The sequence below is a fragment of the Crocodylus siamensis genome, chromosome 9 (genome assembly GCF_052110815.1).
Source record: "Crocodylus siamensis isolate JL-2025a chromosome 9, ASM5211081v1, whole genome shotgun sequence".
NCBI classification, from domain to species: Eukaryota; Metazoa; Chordata; order Crocodylia; family Crocodylidae; genus Crocodylus; species Crocodylus siamensis.
In genome coordinates this window covers 39,732,411-39,757,434 of record NC_143403.1, presented here as the reverse complement: position 1 = coordinate 39,757,434, position 25,024 = coordinate 39,732,411, and the positions used below count along the sequence as shown (strand labels likewise).

General features: G+C 44.5%; 1 protein-coding gene across 8 annotated transcripts in view; it reads left to right on the top strand.

Moving 5' to 3' along the window:
* Positions 1 to 1,263: 1,263 nt before the first annotated feature.
* The window catches only part of RFWD3 (ring finger and WD repeat domain 3), a 44,089-nt gene continuing 20,328 nt past the window's right edge, over positions 1,264 to 25,024 (top strand). For all 8 annotated transcript variants that reach the window (XM_090062138.1, XM_090062137.1, XM_090062136.1 and 5 more), the window contains exons 1-10: positions 1,264 to 1,421; positions 4,064 to 4,427; positions 5,654 to 5,877; positions 7,264 to 7,358; positions 7,455 to 7,652; positions 11,955 to 12,046; positions 14,799 to 14,913; positions 20,848 to 21,076; positions 22,081 to 22,231; positions 24,617 to 24,793. In XM_090062138.1, the coding sequence (XP_089918264.1) occupies positions 1,376 to 1,421; positions 4,064 to 4,427; positions 5,654 to 5,877; positions 7,264 to 7,358; positions 7,455 to 7,652; positions 11,955 to 12,046; positions 14,799 to 14,913; positions 20,848 to 21,076; positions 22,081 to 22,231; positions 24,617 to 24,793 (1,691 nt within the window). In that variant the 5' untranslated portion in view covers positions 1,264 to 1,375. The remainder of the gene's footprint in view (positions 1,422 to 4,063; positions 4,428 to 5,653; positions 5,878 to 7,263; positions 7,359 to 7,454; positions 7,653 to 11,954; positions 12,047 to 14,798; positions 14,914 to 20,847; positions 21,077 to 22,080; positions 22,232 to 24,616; positions 24,794 to 25,024) is intronic.

Here is a 25,024-nt window from a genome sequence, read left to right as displayed (position 1 = left end):
GTAGTGCTTGCACTGGAGCAGGCTCGTGCTCTGGATCCAGGATGCAGAGCTGGTCTGTGGGCCTGCTCTCAAGCAAGATTTTCTTGAGATGCTTCTCAAGCAAGTCCCGGGACGTCATTCTCCCGTTGTACTCGGCCTTGGTGAGGCCACAGCTGGAGTACTGCATCCGGTTTTGGGCTCCATAATTCAAAAAGGATGTGGAGAAGCTTGAGAGGATGCAGAGGAGAGCCATGTGCATGACCAGAGGTCAGGAAAACAGCATTATGATGAGAGGCTGAAAGCAATGGGACTCTTCAGCCTGGAAAAGCGCAGGCTCAGGAGTGATCTGGTGGCCATCTACAAGTTTATCGGGGTGACCACCAGGATCTGGGGGAACGTCTGTTCACCAGAGCGCCCCAAGGGATGACAAGGTTGAATGGTCACAAACTCCACCGCGACTGTTTCAGGCTGGACACAAGGAAGAATTTCTTCACTATCTGAGCCCCCAAGGTTTGGAACAGGCTGCTGCCAGAGGCGGTTCAAGCACCTACTTTGAACGCCTTCAAGACACATTTGGATGCTTCTCTTGCTGGGATCCTATGATCCCAGCTGACTTCCTGCCCCTGGGGCAGGAGGCTAGACTCGATCCTCCCGGGTCCCTTCCAGCTCTAATGTCTATGAAATCTGGTCCCCTGCTACTCATCCAACCTGCCCACCGTCTTTGTGCTACTCAGCCAGCCTGTGGGGCTGGATGCGTTTGATGTCCCTGCTCTAAAAGAAACACTTAAACCAGAACACGTCCTTATAAACTTATCGGAAATATATTTGGCCTGGAATTCGGAAGTTCTCATAGCAGGGTAAAGAGTGATGTTGTCACCATGACGGTCCTCAGATCACGCGAGGCAAGGGTTTCTTAGGGTGACATTTCTTAGTGGACCAACTCCGTGGCTGGTGCAATAACAGGTCACACCTCAGAGATCCTCGTCTCCTCGCAGGAGGGGGAGTAAGACAAGATCTCCCCTCCCCCGGCATTTGAATGCGCGCTTTCTCGCGCCCTTTCCCTCGTCAGAAGGCTCCTCCAATGAAAACTCCCTTCCGGGCGCTGTGTCCCGCCTTCGGCTTTGGTGATCGATAGGCAACTCGCCAATCATAATTGAGCACTGGGGCATCATTTCTGTTCCGTGCCGCCGCTAGGCCCGTCTGGCCAATAAAAGTAGAGTGTGTGAACCTCCCCTCCTCCTTCCTCCCGGCCCCTGGCCGAATGGGCAGCGTCCGCATCCAATAAGAATGCTCCTTGCGACGGCGGGCCGCCCAATAGGAGGAGGGGTTGCGTTGACTGAGGGCTCAGCCCCCCAATGAAGTGGCGGGGCGGGATGTGAGGCTGTGGCGTGAGTCGATGGCTGCCGTGGTAGGGCCGTTAGAACTGGCGGCCACAGCGCGAGGTGAGCGCGGGCTCGGGCCCGTCCCGCACAGACGCGCTGCTCCATTTCGGCCGCCCCCTACGGCGCGGCGAGGGGCGCGGGACCCTGCGGGCAGCGCGCGGCCGAGCCGCGGGGGCTTGACTTTGCCCGGCCCGCGCACAGTGTCTGCCTGCCCTCCGGGGTGGGTTTGTCGCTTTCTTGCTCTGCCTCGTATTGACGCCTGCCGAGATGAGGTGGATGCAAGCTAGGCCGGCTCCCCTTTCCCACCGCTGCCCTTTGCCCCTCTCACCAGGATGTAGAAGGGATGGCAGCTCCAGCCCCAGTTGACGGCCAGGACTGTCAGCGCTGTGGCCGGAGCCAGCATGTGCTCTGTGCCCTGGGCCAGAATCAAACCTAGAGCCGCAGCTCGGGGCAAGGGGTGGGGGTAAGGCTGCTTGACTTCTCCATCACTCACCCCCATGCTGCTGCATAGCTCATTGTAGTGGGGGGGAGACAAATTTAACATGACCCTCCAATAATGAAATTTTTCCACATGGGGGAGGCATAGGCGAGGGCAGGATGCTGCTACCTGCTCTGGAAATGTGGGCTGTACAAGGCTCTCCCGGGCAGGGCTGGGAGTGGAGGGAGGGGGCTGGGCCCAGGCTGCACTGGAGCAGGCAGCAGCTGCGCTAGGAGGGGCAGCTATGGAATGGGCTACAACCACCTTGCATTTCTCTGTAGCACCCCGCCCAGCACCACTACTGCCCACCACAAGCACTGGGCTCTTCCCCATGGAGCCCAGTGCAGTTTCCAGCCCCGGGTGCATAGTGGCAGCCCACCTTCACCCTGCACACAGATCTGGGGGGCATCCACGCATGCCCCCTGGATGAGCTGTGGCTCTGTCCCACACCCTGCTCTATTCCATCCCAGCCCCCCTATCTCCCTCACCATGAGGGACTCAATCTGCGTCCCCTCCCCCCCATTCCCACCCCAAAAGACTTACTGGCTGAATGCTGCTGTCAGGCTGCACTCCTGGCCCTGTGCATTAGGGCTCTGCGAAGCTTCAGTCACCAATTTGATTTAGAGAAGATTTGGCCCAATTCAGCAGCCAAATCTCTGAATCCAAATCGAATCAGGAGACCTATTAAAGGTCTGAATCAAATCCAAAGCCTCCGAATTGATTCTGATAGACCAGGGAGAGGCAGGCACAGCTGGGTGGCTGCAGGTTCTCCTGTGCCTGCCTCTCCCTGGGTGGGGGGAGCTGTGGGAGAAGCCCCTATGGCTGTTTTCCCAGGCCCCATCCCCTGCACTCACTGGCTGCAGGAGCAGTGATTGGGGCCTCTTGAGGGCTTGTGGCAGAGCCCTCCTGCGCAATGGGGGGCAGCAGGGGTCGTGCCCCCCTGCACAGTGGCAACTCCCCCATGGTGTGTGTGCAGCGTTGCGTGCTGTCTGGGAGCTGGGGCTGCTGGGGCTGAGCACTGCTGGGCTCCAGCTAACTGTTGAAGCTGCCCCAGCTTCCAGACTGCGTGGCATCCTGCTGAACCATGCTGCTCCCATGCAATGCGACAGCTGCTGTGCAGGTGCCAGGTGTGGGGAGTGATCCCCACGCTACACAGGGGGCTCTGCCACAAGCCTTTAGAGGCCCTGATCGCAGCTGCTACATCCGGTGAGTGTGGGGTGCTTTAAAAAAAAAAAAGTGCCAGGGGGCTCAGCCAGGCAGGGGTACCGCTAGGCAGGGCAGCTATGGTGGCTTCTCCCATGGCTCCCCCTGCCCAGGGAGAGGCAGGCACACCTGGAAGAGCCGTGAGAGGACTTACGGCCACCCAGCTCTGCTTGCCTCTCCCCAGCCGATCCGAATCAGTGCTGAATCTCCGATTCTGATTTGACTGAATTGAATGGGGACAGTGATATGAATCACTGAATTGAATCACTGTCCTCTGAATCAGCCGAATCCGAATCAAATACTTGCTTATTCGCACAGACCTAGTGTGCATGCTGCAGCTGTGCACATGCACGTAACATTTATCAGTGACATTATCAGCCACATCAGCCAAAAAAGGCTGATTGCATTTAATGTCAATTTTCCTTTTATCGGTACCAATACCATATGGACTGATATATCGGTGTACCTCTAATATATATCTTATTCACAAATATTCATTTGTGTTTTTCACCATAGTATCTGAGAACCTTATGATTCTTTTGAGATTATTTTTGATTAAAGATATGAAGCGCCAGTTAAGATTTGCATATCTTGCTTTTTCTATTGCTGAAAGCATTTCCCAAAAACACTTTCTCAAATATAAAAATTATCTATATGTATCATGGTTTTTTTTAATATGTACCAGAAGGTGAGCCAGGAATTTCTGTCATCAAAAGACTGACCCTTTTTTTTAAAGAGGGTCTGTTGGATCACAGATTTAAAAGTTGAGGAGGATGGGAATGTTTTTTTTCTCTCAGCCAACTGACACATGAATATAATCTGAAATTCTCAAGTTAATATGGGAGGGAGGTAAACATGGTGAGAAATGGTGTCCAAGGTATCTAGGTTATTAATCCTAGAGACTTTTTTGGAGTTCATTTGCATCTTTATACTGGCAGGAATCAATTGAACAATGTCACTTATCTTGTATCTCTTTGATTGATTGATTGATTTTTTTTTTCCCATTCCATGCCTCTTTCAGAAATGGCACAGGAAAACATGGAAATAGATCTCCAGCCAGCAGTACAGGAATTTCCTGTACAGGCTTCTGGTCATTCTCTGCTATCATTGTCAGCTAATACTCCAGTGCCTGGTGAAGAAACAGAAGGCGTTGCAGCTCCTCCTAGTCCAGAAGAAACAGATGATGAGTCTGACCCACAGTTGAATGGTGCATCTGCTGTAGATAGGCTGCAAAGGCTACGTGGGGTATTAGAGTTGTTTCAACTGCAGGCTACACAGCCGGTCACACAACAAGAACAACACTTTCCTCTCCTGGTATCACCAGCAAGAAGAACTCGTCGCCAGCAGCAAAGAGTTGGTGGGTCCCAAAGGACAGGCAATGCCAGGTATAGTTGAAATAGAATTTCCCCAAACCTGTGAACTGCCATATTTATTGTATTATGTTGCTCTGTGGAAAGTCCTTTTCAGTCTAGCTTCATGAGTAAGGTCAAACTCCATGTATCCTACCCATCTTACAACTGAGTAGATGGTACCAAGTTTCTTCGCATCTGCTATTTAGACTCGTGGAAATCAAAGTTTTTGGCAACACCTTTTATTCATTACTTAAATATTATGGTGGTACACACTTCCAGAATAACTGCTTTAGAGAATCTGGTCCTATGCATACTGTGTCTGTAGACAGTGTCCTTATCAGCAACTGGGAAAATTTCTAGGCATAGTTGTAGGCAGTGTCCTCCATGAGGCCTTTCCTGCAAGAAGTAGTTATAATGAGGACTGCCGCTGGAAGTCTGGTTATATGTTTCAGCCCCATAAGAAGGGAGGTTCATGCAAATAATGAACCATGTGCAAAAATTTGCTCCTCGCTCTCAGTGCTATTTATGCAGTTTTCCTGATGACTGACTAGGTAATGTGAAATTAATAAACCATAGAGGAAGCAAGGGTTAACTTCCCCACTGCTTCCTCTCTCCGGAAGTCACACAATCAAGCTCCCTCTTGTTTGTTTTCCTTCTGGCTCTTTCATTCCTGGCTGACCACAATACAACTTAAACAGGAAGGGGCTTTCAGACCTGTCTTGTCTGTTTCATGATGGTTAGGTGGTATCCCTGTGAATTGGGAAGTCAGAGGTCAAATCCCTTCAAAAGCTGAGCATAGAACCTGGGTTCTCCAGGTCCTCTCTCCCTTGGATAACAGCTATAACCTGCCAGGCTAGTAGGTAAGAGAAATGGGACATACGTGTCAAGCAGTTGCTAATCATTGTTTCCGATTTTAGAATCAACCCCCAAAATTGTGGGCAGAGTGCATCCAGAGTGTAATTGAATTGTGGTGGAGTATGAATGGACTTAAGTACCTCCTGCACAGCATTACATGTACTCAGAAATGATTCGGGAGACTCAGACTTCATTGTGTCCAGCAGAATGCAGCTTTGTAAGGCATTTGGGCACATGCATGCAATTCAGATCAGTATGTAAGGTAACATTTTATTTCCCTAAAATGCACAAGTAACACACAATTCTTAGGATACTATTGGGTAATTTAGGTGCCTAACGCTTGTGCTTGCTTATATTAATATGAAAGAATACTGTGATTTTTTTTTTTTTCTTCTTGTTTTCAGGCCTGGGGCACAATTAGATAGGTATTTTAGTTATAGCAGGACCCAAGGGTCAGTAACAGTAGCATCTCCACTGCTGGAGACTTTGCGTCTCCCAGTGAACAACACAGATCACAGCTCTGATGAAACCGTGGAGTTGAGCGACTCTGACAGCAGCAGCTCTTCGGAGGTGGGTACAGCAGCAGCAGCAGCCCAGGAGGAAGCACCTGCAGCAGATGGCTTGAGAGGTTTGTGTTGCTTAGGGTTCAGCATGATGCAAAAAGTGGCAGGCATTTCTCACACTACATTTCCGAACTTGACCATGGCAGCATTTCGTAGACAATTTTTTTCAGGATTTAGAATAGAGCTGTGCATGGTTCTAGGATCAGTCTTCTCTCATCTGGTGACAAGTAGGCAGTTATCATCATGCACGCTGGCGACTAATTTTCCAGCGCACTGCATGTGACTGCTTTTTACAATCTAACTGATGTGTCTTGGAATTCTTCAAAGTAATAATAAAAACATAACCTGGAGATTATTCTGTTTCCTATTTCATGTCCTCCCTCTGATCTCTGTTACTGACCATTATCCTGAAAACAGGAAGCCAGGTCCTCAAGTATTGTATATTGATACAACTTCTGTTTAGTTTACGGAAGCTAAGCCAACTTACAGTGTAAAATCTGGCCCAGGTTTTTGTATGTCTTAAGCATTCACTAACTTTGGTTAATTATTCTTTGATTTATGTAGCTTTCCTTCACATTTTCCTGAGCAGAAGATATTAGTGCACTTGGATCAGTATTTCTAAACCTTTTCTAGCTACATAGTTGCAGTAAAAAACAAAACTGAGAAAACCCTTCAGTCTTATAATTAAAGTAGGAATAAAAAGTGCATCTATGAGGAACAGTTTTAAGTTTACATAATTTGCTGGGGAAAACTAAAATATTTGTTCTTGAGAGAGAAGTTACAGGAAATAGGGGAATGAGGGTTTTTTTTCCTCCTGTCTGTAAGCATATGAGCATATGTGGAGACAAGAAATTGTTTACAAAATACATTGCTTGTGGGATACAGCAATGGCTACCATTTAAGGAGTACATCTGTATCATTGGATATGCTGAAATTCTGCTTCTTTATATAACTAGAAAAAGATTTCTTCAGCACTTACCTTGGGGAAGGAAGACACTTAGAAAAGATAGCGGAGCAAAAAGTTGTCTCCTGAGTGCTGTTTACAAGATCCATCACACGTTAACCCACTCCTTGCTCTCCTAGCACAGAGGAGGATCCAATCATTTCTCCAACAGGAATTTTGTAGTTCCCCTTTTCCCTTTGATTTTATTTATTTATTTTGTTCCCTATTTGTTACCTTGTTTCCAGAATGAACACCTGGGTCAGTGGTTTGTTACAAAAATGCTCTGATTTTCCCCCCCTACTTTTTGCTTAAAGTAAATGATGCAATTCATCCTTCTAGTTTTGTTGAATTAAGCTTTTGCTTGTAATTGGCATCAGTTACTGAACTGTTTATTTGGATGTCCTAAAATATTACAGCTGCAGATGGGAAATAGTAGGTTAGAACTGAAGTAATGGGATCCCCTGTAATAGTTTGAATCTGTTCTTCCTTTGTCCTGTCCCCTCTGTAGCTTCTGATCAAGTGCAAACAGAGGCCCCTGGAGCTTTGTATTTTGCAGAGCATGAAAATCATAATGGTGAGGGTGCCACAGTCCAACAGAAACAGGTAAAATGAACCAGCTATCTCTGGCTACCTTTATGATCTGTGCAGTCTTATATTTATTTGGTGTTAGAATTTATTTTTGTTTTATATTTATTTTAGACAAGTCCACTAAAGAAACCTGATACAACAGTTCCCACTGCACCCTTGGATGATGAAGAGGGAGATATCTGCACCATCTGCTTTGAGCAGTGGAGCAATGCTGGGGAGCACAGGCTCTCTGCACTCCGGTGTGGACACCTCTTTGGGTATACTTGCATTGAAAGGTGGCTCAAGGGTCAGGCAGGGAAGTGTCCCCAGGTAATGTATACTTATGTGTATTTAAAAATACTTGCTGTCAAGTAATGTGTGCCCTCATTCTGACCACTACTGGTAGAAAACATTGAGAGGAACAACTTTTGGGTTTTTTAAATCTATATTAACAAAAATAAGCCAAAGAAATTTAAGTTTTTTTCCTTATAATTTTACCAAGATTAGTTTATAATGTCCTGAAAGGAACTTTAAATGTTTGCTCCATCTCAACATATTCTGGGTGAAATTTGAGGTTGATACTCGTTCTTGATATAGATGGCTAGATAAATAGTAGGGGTGCACTGATAAAGATTTTTTGGGCCAATACTGATGGCCGAGTATTAACAAGCCATATCAGCCAATACCGATCCGATTGTCAATATGCAGCCCAGCAGCTTGCAGAGCAGAATCCAGCTGGTAAGTCTGTTGTGGGGGAAGGGACATGGGGGGGCAGATTGAGGACCTCATGGTGAGGGAGGAGCAGGGCTGAGGCTGGGGCAGGTGTTGCCCAGCTGGGGCAGGGTGTGGGACAGAGCCGTGAGCAGCTTGTCCAGGGGGTGCAAGGAGTGGGAAGCAGCTTCCAGTGCTGCGTGCACCCCTGGGGGAGGCATGGGGGAGTGTGCCCCCTGGATCTGTGTATGGGGTGAAGGCAGGCTAGAGCCAGGGCAGCGCCTGACTTCTCAGCAGGGGGATTGGTTTGGGGCTGTGCTTGGGCCAGGTGGTGACTGTGCTGGGAAGGGAGCTCTGTAGCACCCCCTCCCAGTGCTGCCACTGTCCAGCCCAAACACAGCCCTGGCCCAGCCACCCTGCTTGGAAGAACCCGATGTCAGCCCAGCGCCCACAGTGGCAGCCTGCTCTCGCCCCACACAGATCTGGGGGACATATACCCCACCCCCCATTTCTCCCCTGGGGTGCAAGTAGCAGTGGGAACCACTGGCCCGCCTCTTCACACCCACAGAGCTGCTCTGTTCTGTGCCCAGTGCCACCCCAGCTGGGCAGCACCCATCCCTTGTCCCTCAACAGATTTACCAGCTAGACACAGCTCTTCCCAGCTGCCAGTCTGGCTGTATGCATGCTGCGGCTGTGTGCATGTCCACAGTGTTTATCGGCAATGTTATCAGCCACACCAGCCAAAAAAAGCTGATTCCCAGTAATGTCAATTTTCCTATTATCGGTGCTGATACAATATGGGCTGATGAATCTTTGAACCTCTGATAAATAAATAGATGGGACAAAAGACTGAGTGGCAAAGTCCTATTATAAAACTTGGTTTGAGGACACTATTGTGTGTTTTTGGAAGTGGCAGGCAAGACTATTTTTTCTTCAGAATAAATGTCTCTCTGTAGAAGTCAGGTAAGCTGTCACAGTTGAAAATAAAACTTCCTTTGGAGTTTTCTAAATTAGTGGCTAAAAACCTGGTGTCCTGGTCAGGTGTGTAAATTAGCTTCTAATAACCACAGCTGCATTGGAGCTACTGCTAAGTGCTAGGTAGCCAGTTTTTTTGCTGTCTCTGCATTCCATATCTGCCACTGTTAAAGTGAAAAACGCTAAGGAAACTTAGAGTGAAGTGGTGCCAGATTAGGTTAAGAAACCCAGTAATCTGAGCCTGTTTTCTTTTGAAAGGAGTCTCATTACTTGTCATCAGGTATGAGGCTGCCTTTAAACCACATAGAAATTAAAGTAGCAACAGTATTATCTTAAACATGCTTATCTAGTGATTAACTTTTCTTAAACCCACAGTTAAGGAATTCAGCTTATACTGTCTATGGAGCCTTTATATCATGTAGTTTTATACTTTCCAACGAAACTTAATGTGTAGAAATCCAAATAAAATATTCTAAGGTTTACCCGAAATGGATCTATCAAATAAGAAATGAACTTTATTAATGTATGTTAGATTTTGTCTGTTTCTGGTTAGCAAGACGGCTGTTAGTTTGGTTGGGTAAGTGAAGTATTATGGTAATGAGAAGTAGTTTGAAGCCTTAATGGTTTATTTCTAGGTATCCAAACATCTCTGGGTTGTTTCTGGTTTTGATTTTGGTTTTTTTTTTTGCAGGTGAGGAATATTTTAAGTTGTAGCTAATCCTGTTTTTTTGGGGTTTTTTTAAAGTTGAAAATAGAACTATGTTTCAGTGGAGTATAGCCAATAGTCGAAAGCAATATATTCTTTGGAAAAAAAATTACCTTTAGAAATAAGGAATTGTGTCCACCTTTAAGAGGTAGAGAGTCAACCGTTGGTCTATAGCCTTGTACCTGAAAACCCAGCATTTCAGTGGCTTTGTTGTAGGTTTTAGCCTGTGTAGCTTGCTGTTCAGGGAGAATCTTGCTAAAAGTCTGTCATATGTTATAGTTTAACATAAAGGATTGTGATTTAGGTGGCAGAAAGCTAATAGCTGTTGTGCTGCGTTATCTTTTTTTAAAATTACAAAGACTTGATGGAACAATTATCAGGGAGCCATTCTTAATACTTGGATCTCCCCTTATTAAGCTTTGATTTTTCTTTTTCTTTTCATTCTTGCAATTAGTTCTTCTCTTTTGAAAGTTAGGAGGGAGGCAATGTATTCTAGCAAATACCATAGTTAACGTCCAAGGGACCCATTACATTTTTCTGCTTACTATACAGGTTTGTAGTGAACTCTGAGAGCTAACAGGCAAAACTGTAAGGACTTCCCAGGCTGGGGTTGATTCAGGGTGGATGCAAGGGTGCGGTTGCACAACGCTTTTGATTTTTGCTCCATCCAAATTTTAAAAAAAACTGTCTGGGAAGGGCAGCAGCCTTTCTAGTCAGGTAGTGCTGATGGAGTCAGTTGACTTTGTGCCTTATTATCATACCTGATTCCTGCTAATGTCTTTCCATTCCACAGGGGTTAAAGACCCTCTCTCCTTTTTAATAGTTTTGATGTTCCACCATTTAAATTATTATTTTTTCTGCAATTTTGCTGTCTGTTAGCTATGCCTAGTAATGTATCCCTTGGATTTCAAAACCCTGCAGACTTCTTTTTAGCTCCAGCTAAAAAACTTTAATTCAGGTATGGTCATACTAACTCAGATGTAAAAATGGCTGGCAAGTATTGGAACTGAAGAAGGCTAGATTTTGTTTTGTGAATCTGAGTAAGAGATTCACATTTATAGTGACACTACTGCTTTTTACTATTTTGCCTAATTTGCTGGGGGCTGGGTTCTAAGTGGTATTTATCTAGCAAGCTATTACTCATTTTAGTAGTTAAAATATTTGCTTTTACTTTGATCTTAAACTGACTAATATAGTGCTAGCTCCCTAGAATATTAGTAAAGCTTCTAGTTGCTATTTAACTGGAGAAAAGTATATATTGTGTTATGTGATGTGTCATACTTTCTGAACCCCCTTTTTAAAATCCTGGATTGGTCCATGCTCCCAGAAATTGCTTTGTGAATACTTTCCAATGATGTAGTGGTCTAAGAAATACCTATTGACTTGTAATGATACAAAGATAGACCAGTTCTATTTCCAGCTGTTGGTTGTGCATATATTTGTATCTTGTATTCCTTAAGTTGCATACAACTACATATAAAAATGGGTTGTATAAAAGTTACTGTGAAATTGCAGGTTCTGGGGTGTTACGAATGATAGCCACTAAATATAAGGACCATTTTAATAGTGAAAACTTTGCTCCCATATCTAGTGACCATGCTGTCTTCATCCTAACAACCAGTACATGAAGCCTGCATCTAAAAGATGCATGAAATAACTTTTGGAGAACTCTACTTGATGTTGATGGACTCTAGTGCTTATTATCTGATGCTCTTAAAACATTTAAGCTTCACAGACCTTCCACCCACAACTAGGGAGATATTACCTGTTTCCTCATTTGTAAAACTATCACAGAAAAATTTAAATGCCCTGCCCAAGGCCATGCAACATATAAGAAAGAGCTGAGAATAGATTCAGGGAGTACCTGACTCTTAAATAGTTGCTAAACTTAATCTACAACTTGTTGCTCTAGAAGAAGTAGTAGGAACAGTTTATTTGCTTGCGAGAACTTATCTGGCCTCTGTAGATGCTTGGTGTTTTTAAAACACAAATAAAATGGTAAATAGACCTTTTGGGGTTTTTTTTTTTTATAAGGATGAACAGTCTACCAGGAAGTCAAAGTAATAGTCCTCATTAAGTTTGAACTGACCACATTGATGGATGCCTGAAGGTATACATAAGGGGCTTGAAGGGGAATTTCAGAAGTTAACACTCAGTTTTAACAACTGCAGGATTTTTATTTAGTTTAAATAAAACATTTGACTTTCCTGAGAGTAAATTAAACCTATTTTTCTTTCCAGTGCAATAAGAAAGCAAAGCGCTCTGACATTGTACTACTGTATGCCCGTACTTTGAAAGCAGTGGACACCAGTGAACAGGAGCGCATGAAAAGGTATGGAAAAACATTCAGTTTGGATGTACTATACCTGACCCACACATATATGTCTAAAAAACAACTGATCTGTTTGACTCTTTTACCTAGTCCTTTCATTTGTTATGCACCTAAGACTACACAGACACATCAACTATGGTGTTCCAGCTGCATTATCTGGAAGGAAGGATTCTCCTTTAATTATTGGGATTTATGCCCTTATCTCAGACAAAGAAACTGCAAAAACAAGCTCATGTGGTGTCTTTTTATTTTTTTTAAACAACAAAGCTAGAGAATATGCTGAGTCTAGAGAAAAATACCCCAAAACTATTAATCCATTTACACACAGAAAAATTAAGTATATAATGATCAGCAGGGATCCAGGTTTTCTGTTCACCATGGAAAAATGCAGTAAAAGGCAGATTTTCATTTTTTAAGGAGAAAATACAGGAAACAGTAGGTTTCCCCTTGCAGGCTGACACAGTTCCAGCCTGTAAGGGGATGCTTGGGGCTGGGGGGAAGCAGGAAGAGGGTGGTCAGGCAGGGGACACCATGTGCATTTGTGTGTACGCAGGGCAGCCTGGAGAGCAGTTCCCCACTTGGGCCGCAGCAGTCGCTATCTCCCACAAGTGGCAGCTGGGGCTTGGGTGCTACTGAGAGGGTTTGGGTGGGTGGGGGCTGTGCTCTGGGTGAGTGACAGGGCCTGTGGGGGGGCTATGGCACCCCCCTATAGCCTCAGCTCTGCTGCCTGCCCCACTGTCAGCCTTGATCCAGGGGCACCCACCCCCCCGTGCCCTCCCACTGGGGCAGGGCAGGCACAGGATGGAGCTGTGGCTCATCATGGGGGTAGGGGTAGCTCCCACCACTGTGCATTGCTTGTCCAGAGACAGCTCAGCAGCCTGCCCTGCCCCAGCTGGGTGAGCAGCAGGAGGGCATGGCCTCTGCTCCCAGCTCAGCCGGGTGCAGCCCTGGCCCTGCCCACCCTGCCCCACACAGATCCGGGGGAAGGCCCTCCCCACTCCCCCATGCCCTCAGACGAGCGGCAGGAGACACCAGACTAGCAAGCTGCCTCAGCCCCTCCCTCAGCATGGGGAACTTGATCTGCCCCCCCCACCCCTCCTCTTCCACCACAACAGACTTGCCAGCTGAATGCAGCTGTATCGAGCATCATAAAGGAATGAATCCCCCATTTATAATATGATTCCTATGGGAAAATTGGTTCTGAGTTATGGCATTTCAACTTAAGATGCAGTTTTCGGGAACCAATTGAGTCATACAGGCAGTCGTCAGACTTGCATCAATAAAACAGTGTTTAGGTGATATGGATGGAGTTTCTTTTTAATCATGGAAAAATTCAGTTTTAGAGTTTTTTAAATCAGAATTTGCTAATTTTTTCCTTTTAAAAAAAAAATCACAAATTCTCTGAATTTTAATTTTTTTAACAGAGAAGACCAGGGTCCCTAATGATCAGGAAAGAGGGTAGCTAATTTGGTTTTAATGTTAGCATCTTTTTGCACATGCATTAAATCCAGTCTTGTTTGACGAGACATAGAGGAGCTGTGAGCATGGCTGACTTGAAAACTGAACTGGAAAATTTGATTTCAAAATGAGAAATGATTTAAAAAATGAGAAACCAAAAAGCAGGATGAAACTGGTTACTGATTTCTCTGTGTGATGTAAAATCTATGAGACGCTGCTATAAATATTGTAACAAATCAAGTAAAGATTTTAGAAGTTTTTTTTAATCCCTAGTCCTTTTTCTGAGTTCCCTTCTCATTGCACCTTCCATAGACTATTTCTCACAGCACACTGCCAGCAGAGTCTTCTCTCAGCTTGGGCAGTATTTGAAATATACATGCCATAGGGAGACCTCAGTACCTCATTATATAACCTTCCATCATTATACTCTTTGTTACTCAAAAAAAAAAAAAAAAAAAGTGGACGGGGAAAGAATTTTATCATGGTGAACAGTGTTTTTTAACTGACTTGTCACTACCTGATGTAGGGCTTGTTACAATCCATCGCAGATAAGCAGAGAATTTAATTTTATGTAGTTAAGCAGTCCTAAGTTAAGATAACACACATTGCCTTAACTTTTTACCCCATTCACGTATAGTTTGCATTCATTTTTAAGCTTGCATTCAAAGTCAGTAAAGTCTTTCTTTAACTTTTAGACACACAGGTAATGCAGTCATCCATGTAATAATTGATTATAGATATAGCCAACCATATGCATTGTGTAATGTAAACTGTTTTTCCATCAGCGCTTGCTAATAAAATCGAAAGCAATTATTTTCTTTTTATGCAATACAAATAATATGAAAGCATCCCCTTGATTTATAGCTGGGTCCCGCAGAATTGTGTTTAGTGAAAGTGCACAAACACCTGAGGCCTGTCTTCATATGTAGTTTGAGGTTGGTGGAGACAATTGGACTTGTTTTTAAAAATAATGTTGGAGTGAGACACTAGATAAATCACAATTGCACTTAGGCATCATTGGGAGCATAGCAAGGACTTCTGCTTTTATCTTTAGTAATTTGTTTGGGGGGGGAAGTAGGAAGCCAACGAAAGGAGAAATAGATGAATATACATTTTGGCTGCCAGTGGGCAACACAAGGAAATGGAGAGTGCAAGGATACTACGTGGGGTCTAGTGAAACTCAGATTTTAAGTCTATCTGAGCATGGCTGTGATATTAAATCGGTAGAGCTGCAACTCAGAGCGTCCTGAGTAGTCTCCAGTAATAATGATTGTTGCTTCTTCCTCCTCTTCAGCTCTTTAGAAAAAGAGCAAGTGCTGAGGAGACAGGCAGAACTGGAATCTGCCCAGAGCCGTCTGCAGCTTCAGGTCTTGACTGATGAGTGTAGCAAACTTCGCAAACAAGTCCAGGTAAATTCAGCTGTTGTGGGGGGTTTTTTGTTTTGTTTTGTTTTAATGATAGACTATTTCCCAGGGGTGGGCAGTTATTTTGGGTGGAGGGCCACTTACTGAGTTTTGGCAAGCTGTCAAGGGCCGCATGGGTAGCCCTGCCCCTTGACAGATGCCCTACACCCTGATCATCATCTTGTGACTGGAAGTCCCTCCCTCTAACCCCTGACCTTTGCCACCAGAAGTCCCTCCCCTTGACCCTGGAAGTACTCCTTTCAGCAAGGGCTTTTGCCGTCTCAGGAGTCAGAAAAATACCAAATTATGTTCTAAAAAGTGAACATTTACAACATACATTAATTTGATTTCAAAAAATATTTTTGTCCTGATTCATATGTGTTTGTATAGTGTACACAGAGGTGATTGCACAATAGCTTAAAATGAAGTCTTACTCTTGTATATTGTGAGGGGCTAGGTATAGGTTTGTGGGGGGCTGTGAACATGTGGGTATGCGGAGTAAATGAGCATGTGGGTGTGTGGATATGTGGAGGGTGTGGGGTTTGTGGAGGGATGTGGGAGAAGGGTGACTGGGGTGTGTCAGTGGATGTGGGGTCTGCGTGTATGGCAGTGTGAGGGGGGTGCATGTGGTAGTCATCCTGCAAACACACACACATACTCCCCTACCGGCATGACCATGCTACAGGTCCCCCGATGCAGCCACGTGGTGCTGGAGCAGGGTGGGGGCAGGAATCGGGGAAATGGCTGAAGGTGGGGCAGGGCTAGGTTCCTGCCTCCTCCTGCTGGTTCCTCCTGGGTTCTACTGCCCCTGGCTCCTGTTGTCTTTGACAGACAGACAGGAGCAAATAAATATTAATTTACTACATTTTTAGGGGCCCTGCAGGCCGGATAGAATGGCCTGGCAAGCTGGATGGGGCCCATGGGCTATATTTTGCCCAGTCCTGTTCTTTCCCCTTCTGTCCAGTCTGTGTTTTGCCTTTCTTCTGCCAAGGGCATCTGTGATCTTTGAGTGTTTACAAACAGCATCTCAACTGCTGACGTCAGGCCCCTTGCTGCTTCTGCCTTCACTGGGTGCCTGTGACCACCAGGACAATGACATGTATACAGTGACGGAAAAATAAAACCCACCATTTCAATTAAAAACTCACTGCTTCAATTTAGGAAGCATATAATATAATTCTGGAGGACTAAACCCCTGTCAGGTGTACAAGCACCCCCTGGGAAGAATGATTGTGGGGAGAGTAAACTTGTGTGTCCATGCCCAGCATTCTTTTTGTGCTAAGTAACTCTTGTATGTGGTCTTTAATGTAAATACAAATAAGGTAAAAAAAAAAAAATCTTGTTGAGCCTTGTCTGTTTTTCTAGATCCATTGCTGTTCTGCTGTTTTCCAAGTGTAATGCATCCTTTTAATTCTAAACATTTATACTACTAAACTTGAATGTGTAGTGACTTTCAGTACAAACACCTGCGTGACTATTTCAGTCGAACAAGTTCCTGGACTCTCTTAACTGTTTTATAGCCTTTTGTTTCTGATAGATCTGGTTTCCCTTGGGAACAAATTCTGTACAGAGGTGGGCAACCTGCAGCATGTGCGCACAGGCTCACCCAACCCAGTTTCAGGCATTTTCCAGGGCAGGTCTGAGTGAGCCTGCTATGAGGCTGATTACCATTGAACAGCAGTACACAGGCTGTTCTTCAGCTGTTTTAAGAAAGTAAAGCTCACTATGTACTAAAAAACAACTTTTAAGTAAAGTTCACCACTTAGAATTCTTCACAAAACCATAATAAATAAACTTTATTAAACAACAACTTTTATTAAGTGCTAACTTTTATGGAATGCTGATCCTCAGGTAGAGTCTACTGCTGCAAAATCCATGTTAATGACTGAAAGTGAACACGGAGCAGCTGCTGAAATTTCCAGGAAACATAGTCTGTCTCTGTGGAGTGAACACTTGGCCATAAACAGAGACAATGCACTCCACATCCACTGAATTTGTGGGAACTTTAAGGCACTGTTTTGTCAGACTGTGCAGCTTGGGAACCACTCACTGACAGAGTCCCAGAATAGTTATGTTCACAGGCAGCTGACACTCTTTGACACTGCTTAGATAAGTGGGATATTACTGTTGTGCTGTTTCCTCCACCCAGGAATGGATTTGAACAGCTGAGCATCAAAGTTCAGCAGAGCCACCTGGTTCTGGTTAAAAAACAAAAAACATTTGCAGTGCCCTAAGGACAAAGCAGTCAGTTGCCTGAGTGTGGTAGATTGGAGGTATCATATCTATAATATCAGTACAGCTTGGCAGCTACTGCCTGAAAACCTCCCTTCTCTGCTGGTTTTTTTGTTGAGACATGGAAAGTTCCTATGGTAATGTCCTGGCTTCAGCCCAGCTTAGTAAGTCCCATCACTTTGTTGTGAGCTTGGTGGATGCAAGTCTGCAAACCCTCAAACCAGGTGATGAGTTCCATGAATGTTGTAGCGTTTTCTTCCACAAAGGCCATCTGCGCTTTAATGTCTCTCTTCTCTAACAGATTCCTTAGCTGGAGCATGCACTGCATGCCTGGTGTAATGTCCAGCTCTTTGGCCACAAACTGCCTGTAGTACTGGATGTGTTCAGCATGGTGCTGGGTGGCATTGAACTGTGAGCAGACTGGTGGTAGTGGAACAGTAGCATGTGGTTCCTCACACTGATTGGCAATGGACTCCCTGTACCAGAGCTTACAGACAGGACAGTGTTTGAAGACTTTCTTCAGGCAGGGCATATCATGGAACTGCGTGCACCAGATGTAACACCAATGACAGAATGCGCAGGTGACATGTACAGAGTTGGGCATTGCTCCCTGAGCACTTTGATGAAAGCCTTGTGCATGTACCTGGCATTGTCAGAAAGGAAGGCGAAGATCTTGTTGAAATCTAAGCTATAGATGAAAACAGCTTGCATGATTGCCTTTGCAACTGTTGAAAAACTGGCAGCCTTGAGGTGGGCTGACTCTGTCTGAAAAACAGGCAGGTTATTGCTATCCAGCTCTCGCCTACAAATAAAATATGCAGCATGTAGTTGTCCTGACTTTCTGTGGCTTCATCAGCCACCATGGAAATGGGGTCAAATTCTACCAGTACAGCTGTTGTGGACTGCATGAGTAAAGCTATCACCTGTGGAAGATATGCTTCCTGAAGCCTGTTAGCTGTTAGAATACTTCCCCCATCTGACAAATTGTCCTGCAAGTACTGTCTCAGGACCAGGTGGTCAGGCTTCTGCAGAGAGGGATACTTGCAGCTGTGAATGCTTTGACCAGAGCAAGCCTCTCCTTGCCAGGCTGCTTTCAGTGTTTTGTTTTTTGAACATCGAGGACATGGTGGTTGGTCACTTGTCCTGTCCTTCAGCCTCTGAAGCAGCTTTCTCTTCTGGTGTACTTTGACTCTAAATGATCGATACTATATTTTCTCACCAGATCCAGGGTCACATTACATGAGGAGCAGAAGAACTTGCCACCCTCTGCATGAAGAGTACTGGCAGGAAACTGCTTCAGTTGATCTGTGGCAGAAATTTGCTTTGCTACATGTGGGGTCTCTTCACACTGCTTTTGCTCATCTTTTCAGTTTGCACCATGCAAAATCATCGAATCATACAAATTCAGGGTTGGGAGGGACCTCAGAAGGTCATCTAGTCCAACCCTCTGCTTAAAGCAGGATCAGCTCCAACTATACCATCCTAGCCAAGGCTTTGCTAGGACGTGAGCTGAGTGGGGTGAGGTTGGGAGAGGGAAGGGTTCCTGCCCCCATGGCTGGGTGTGGGGCAGGGCCTTCCCCAGCCTGATGCAGGGTCTCCTGACCCTGTCTTGCTCTGCTTCCATGTGGGACAGGGGAATTTTGTCCTCCACTTTTCTGCATGGTGGGGATCAGGAGACCTGTGCTGGGTGTCTTCTCCCACAGTCGTGTGGAGTGTAGGATGCCCTCGCCTCAGGGGCTTCTCCCCCACCTGGCACTGGTCTGAACCCCACCACATAGAGAAGGGGAGGGAGAAATTCCTCTCTGCTCCCACATGGAAGCAAACCAAGGCAGAGCTTAGGAAAGCTGTGCCTGGCAGGGGGAAGTCCCTGTGTCTGGGGCACCCTGTGCCCCATTCCTGGCTCTGATGACAGGCACCCGGCATGTCTCCTGACTCACTGACTCCCCTATTTGTTAGATGACTGTCATCTTTGTATTGAGAGGCTATCAACAAGGATATAACAATCAAACCAAACTCTGGTGTGCATCTACCAATGCATCTCAAGCAAAACCAGGGATGTCATCTTCCTGCTTTACTTGGCCTGAGTGAGGCCACAACTGGAATACTGCATCCAGTTTTGGGCCTCCCAGCTCTGGACGGATGTGGAAAATGTTGAGAGAATCCCGAAGAGAGCCACCTGTATGATCCAAGGCCTGGAGAGCAGGCTGTATGAGGAGAGTCTGAGGTATTTGGGACTCTTCAGTCTGGAAAAGAGAAGGCTCAGGTGGGACTTGGTAGCAGCCTACAACTATATAAAGGGTACATCAGGACTTGGGAGAACAGCTATTCACCAGAGCTCCCCAAGGGATAACAAGGTCTAACAGCCATGAACTCCAGGAAGGCCAATTTCAGACTAGACATAAGAAAAAAGTTCTTTATAGTGTGTGTGTCCAGGGTCTGGAACAGACTCCCCCCAGAAGTGGTGCAAGCACCTACTCTGAACTCTTTCAGAAAACATCTGGATATTTTTCTTGCTGGGATCACTTGATCCCAGCTGACTTTCTGTCTATGGTAACTCGATGATCTCACAAGGTCCCTTCCAGCCCCTACTGTCTATAAAATCTATGAAATATTGGAAGATTTTGAGTTTGCTTTGCATAGCCCTAATGATACTCTGCTATTTAGGTAGTTATAGATGCATTATGGGATCAGCTCATTACCTGTAGCTGTGTTTCAGGAAGGATGCCTATCAGCTGTAATTGTTTAAAAACTTCTATACCTTTTTGCATTTTTGGAGGCTAACAGATGTTCACTTAGTTTCATTTCCCCACAAAGATCATTCCAAATGGATTATTCGTTTTTCTTTTTCTTGTTGTCAAGAATTTCTTCAATTCAAGTTGTACCTTTTGGGGGAACAGGTCTTGGATCCTTACAAAATTAGGTCATTACTAGAATCTCTGATGGTTCTTTGGATTTAAAAGAGCAGTGTAGTCTTTGAGTAAATAGATTTGGATTATCCTCAGTATGAATTCTTTAAACACCTCTAACCTCCAGAGCTATAGGATGTTTTAAAATGGTTTTAAATTAGATGTCTTGTTCATAGTTCAGTTATGAGACTAATATGTGGCAGTTAGTTTGGCACGATTAACCTGGAATGTGAGATTAAAAGGGAACCTCTGGATAATCAAGTACAGGTTTGCTATTTACAGGCACCATGTCACATAATACCTTTTTCATTAGCTTATCAAGCTACATCTGATAATCACTGCTGGAATACTGTCTAATAGTGGTTTCTATAACATAAAAAGAATAATGAAAAACTTGAAGGGGTTCAGGGAAGAGCTATAGGAGTGTCATAGGGTTGCAAAATGGGCCTTACAGTGAAAATCTCCAAGAGCTCAATCCATTTGGCTGAAAAGAGAGGTTAAAAGTAACTTGATCACAATCTATGGGCAGAATTTCAACTACTGGACTATCAAAGTGCAATTTGTGACTAAATATGAGTTACTAACTGAAGTTTAAAAGTGATTCTGTTACTCCTCTCTGGTCACATAAGTACCCCTATTATCAAAACTAGTTCATTCTCCAGAGATGGGCAGATATCTCACAATTCCTATAATAGGGGCACTGGTATGCCCAAAGAGGCTGTTTACATTCTAGTAGCTATAAGCAGAAGGCATATCGCTTGATGTTTATAAAGAAGTCATAAAGTCCTGTGTTTTTTTCCAGGAGCTGAAAGCACTGATGGCCCAGCATAACACTAGCACTTCTCAGCAGCCTGGCAGCTCCCATTCCTATTTACCAGGTAATGTCCCATCAAGCCAGAGCCAGCACAAATACCACTTTGAAAAGGCCTTCTTGGTTTCTCGGTCTGGGAGCTGCAGGGTCATGGCTTACTGCGACTCATTGAGTTGTCTTGTGGTGTCACAGCCCTCTCCACAGTCTACGCTTATTCCTGGTAAGTTGCCAATAAACAGCTCTATATTTTATTGATTGAATCAAAGGGGTTTATTTGCTGGTTTCATTAAAGTTAAATATGTTCTCTGCTCTGTTCTTTAACTCTTCCTCAGCTTCATCCATCTACATGATAAAGTATAGACACTGTTGTTAATAAGAGTAGTTTCTCTCCATTTCACCTGGGCTCAGCTGTGGAGTTTAGCCCAGTGAATCAATTTCCTTTTTTGATGGCTGCTATGAATTTCCTGTCCCAGTAAGGGATCACTTGAATTTGCCTCTTTGTTCTGAAATGCCACCTCCCTGCCAAAGTGGAGGGATCTGTGTGGTGCTTCTTGCTGAGAGGACTCTTGCAGGAGCTGCAGACAAATGTATAAAGCATTTTCATGACTCCCTCAAGTGCTTTCAGTCTTTCACAGGAAAATGTAAGTTCCTGAATTACAGTTACAAGACCAGATTTGTCACATTTTTAAGTGTATTTTTTACTTAAGTGCATATGGATAAATGGCACTGTTTAGTGGGAAAAAACGACTGGGCATCATAGACACAGCTCCACTTTGAACTTTGTGGGGACATTGGACAAGATGCTTGACTTTCATGTACATGTACCAATTCCCCATTTGTAAAATAGCTGTCCTGAGAGCTAAGTGCATGATGTTCTCTGAATGGCAGACTACAAATTTATCTTATTCATTTAATGACTTGAGATTTTTAAATCATTCCTGAACAGAGTTTTGTAGTTCATCTTGATTCCTACATGGTGACAGTCATCTCACTCGGTAACAAGAGACATTATACCCAAAGAGGGCGGTGTTCTGTAGGAGTTTTCCAAAACAATATGTAACCTGTGTGTTCTCTTCTTGACATGAGCATTAATTAGCACAGTTACTGTAGCTCTGATGTGAGGCTGCACGTTAAAGGCTCAGGTTCCATATTAATTTGATGCAGTTGTCGTGCCTTATGCTTATGTGGTTTATCGGGATATGGTGCGTCCTTTTCCAATAACAGGCTGTGGGGTAAAGATGATGAGTGCTGCCAATCTGAGAAGCAGTCAATACATCCCCATCCATAGTAAGCAGATCCGGGGATTGGCTTTCAGTAATCGGACACATGGCTTGCTCTTATCTGCTTCTTTGGACCATACGCTCAGACTTACCAGGTGAGTGGAACTGGGAAATGGCAGCGTGTAGTGATATCCTCTAGCTTGGCTATACACATGCTTTGGAGCAGCAGCTGTTCCTGTTTCCAAGAAATGGATTTTAAATCTAATATGAAAGTGTAATGCACGTGTTCCAGAGGAGGATGGGAGCTCTGGCTGGTAAACTGTACAGAATTGTTCTCACTTCCTAGTCACTTGAATGGAGGAGGGACCATGCTTCTATCTGTTCATGCTACCTTTCTTTGAGTGAGATTTTCCCATGGGATACAGCTTGAAAAGAAGCCAGTGCAGACAAGCTGAGTGTTGAGACATATGTAACTTAATCTGCTAATGTGACTTGCCATTTTTTCCAGATACAGTAGTACTGTAAAGAGTGGAGTATAAGAGTGTCCATAGGACTGAATGGATCTGAGAGTTGAGGGTAAAAACCCTCAAAAGTTACTTCCCATTCTGCTCGCTCCCCTTTCTCCAAATACTTGGTTTAATTCAGAGGCACTAAAGATTGGTCACATAGGCCTATCTGACCCATGGAGCCATATGCAACCTGTGGGGCTCATGGAAGGGGCTGGTCCCACTTCCAAATTCAAGTGTATGAAACCTTTTTGGGGACACGTGCCAGTTGTGGAGGAGCAAATAACATTAATCCCTGTGGCTCAGAAACCCACAGTGTTTAATGCTGCTGCCACTTATCCTGACCCATCTCCAGCATTAGGATCTGGCTTGTGGGAAGCCCTACAGTCTGGGTCTGGCCTAGAGGTCAAATGATTTTGACACCCCTACTGTAGTTCAAAACTAGTGATTAGGATGCATGTTAACACTCACCTGAAGTACATAGAGCACAAGCAGAATTACTTGGAACTGATCCATGAGATAGGACCAGTGCTTCTCTGCAGCTGGGCATAGACAGACTTAAAGGAATATGTTAGGGCCTGAAAAATGCAGCTAAAATATATTAAGAATTCTTTGAGAATTAGTAGTAGTTGGTAGATGATGTGTACACACATGCTGTGTAATCAGATCTAGAAAAGAAGGTGGAGGACCTAGAACAGTAGCTGAAGTTGCTATCAGTGAAGAGATCTGAAATTTAAGGAGGATTTTTTTTCAGAAAGGGATGCTTCATCAAGAGCATGTGGCGAGCTGAAATACTGTGTGGTAGAGGATACAGGTCATGTCAAAGTCCGATTATGTTCTTTAAGATGTAATATGATTTGGTTTCTTCTAGCTCTTACTTATACATGTTTGCATACTAAATAAAGCCATTCTTCTCTAAGAGATTAGAGTAATTAAATTTTCTAGCCTTAACTGTGTCTATTGGAAGCCATCCCAAACCTGGCTTCCAGAGGGATTGAGCCCTCTCTCCATGTGGACCAGGTCTTTTAGTCCTTGTACCCCCTGGCTCTCCGTGCCCCTCTCCTGCAGGAGCTCAGCCCCATTCTGACTCTACTACTGGAAAGGGACTTCACCTCTTAAATGGGAGAGAGTGCACCTCAAAGTTTTTGTAGTGAAGCAGGCAACTCTTCACCTTAAACAAAAATAGAATATTAGTTAACTGCAGTACAATTAGCACAGTCCTTGGGTCACAGTGCTTAAAGCTAAAACTCAGCCAGGATTGCAGTCTGTCAGATTTTAGGCTCCCTCCCCTCCCTGCAACAATGTCTCTGCCTTGCCTTGCCTCACCCACCCCTTTTTTTCTGGGAGGCTTTACTTTATTTTTCCAAGCCAGCATCTCACATGGTGGCTTCTTTCCTAGGTGCCAGAGACTGCAGGAGTCTCCAGGTGCTGGGGCTTGAATCCAGTGGTGCTCCAGTTGGTCCTCATCTGAACATTAGTTCCTTGTATTCTTGATGGTGCATTCTGGAATAACCGAGGCACGTAGTCCAGAGCCTCACTTTCACTCCCAGGTCTAATTTAGAGCAACATTTAATCTATTATTTCACAGAATATAACAGTATACAAGACATTGGATATACCGAAACATACAACATTGTGTTTATTAAAAAATGGGTATATTACAAAACAATACCATACTCTGTCACAAAGGGAAAATAAGAGTATGGAGCAGTTACCACATACTTTAATGTTCACACTGTAACCTACTGTGTTGGCTGCTTTTAGTACCCTTATGTTTGCTCTTACCTCACAGGAAATGTGAGCAACTGTTATTGAAGGATAAGCTGCTTGCATTTACCTTGAAAGAGCAGGCATGTGGGCAGGTAGCTGACCTGCAGTAAAATGCCCCATGCACCAAGTTGTTCATGTTCTCATGGCCAAAATATTTAATGGGAGATTAATGCAAAGTTTGTTGTTGAATCTTTCATCCTGTCAAGTAAATCTGTATCATCAGCATTTTTACATTTTTATTTGTTTGTTTGTTTTACCATACAGCTTGACAACAAATACTGTGGTTCAAACATACGATGCTGGCCGTCCTATCTGGAGCTGCTGTTGGTGCCTTGATGATACCAACTACATTTATGCTGGGCTGGTCAATGGCTCTATCCTAGTATATGATTTAAGGGATACACGGTCTCATGTCCAAGAATTAGTCCCTCAGAAATATAGGTATGGTTTCAAGATTTCTCTCTGGTGTTCACTAACAGCTAGCAAGCTAAGCATATCTTCCGGTGCTGGTGAAAATTATAATCGCATAGTTTTAAGCAGCATCTTGTATTGCTGCCACAATTTTGGAATGCATTATGTCTTGGGAACAAGGTCCTTACATGACTTTTTTGTTAGAGGAACAGTGGATTAAATGCACTAAAATTACTACATTTCTGGATTTTTTTTTGCTGT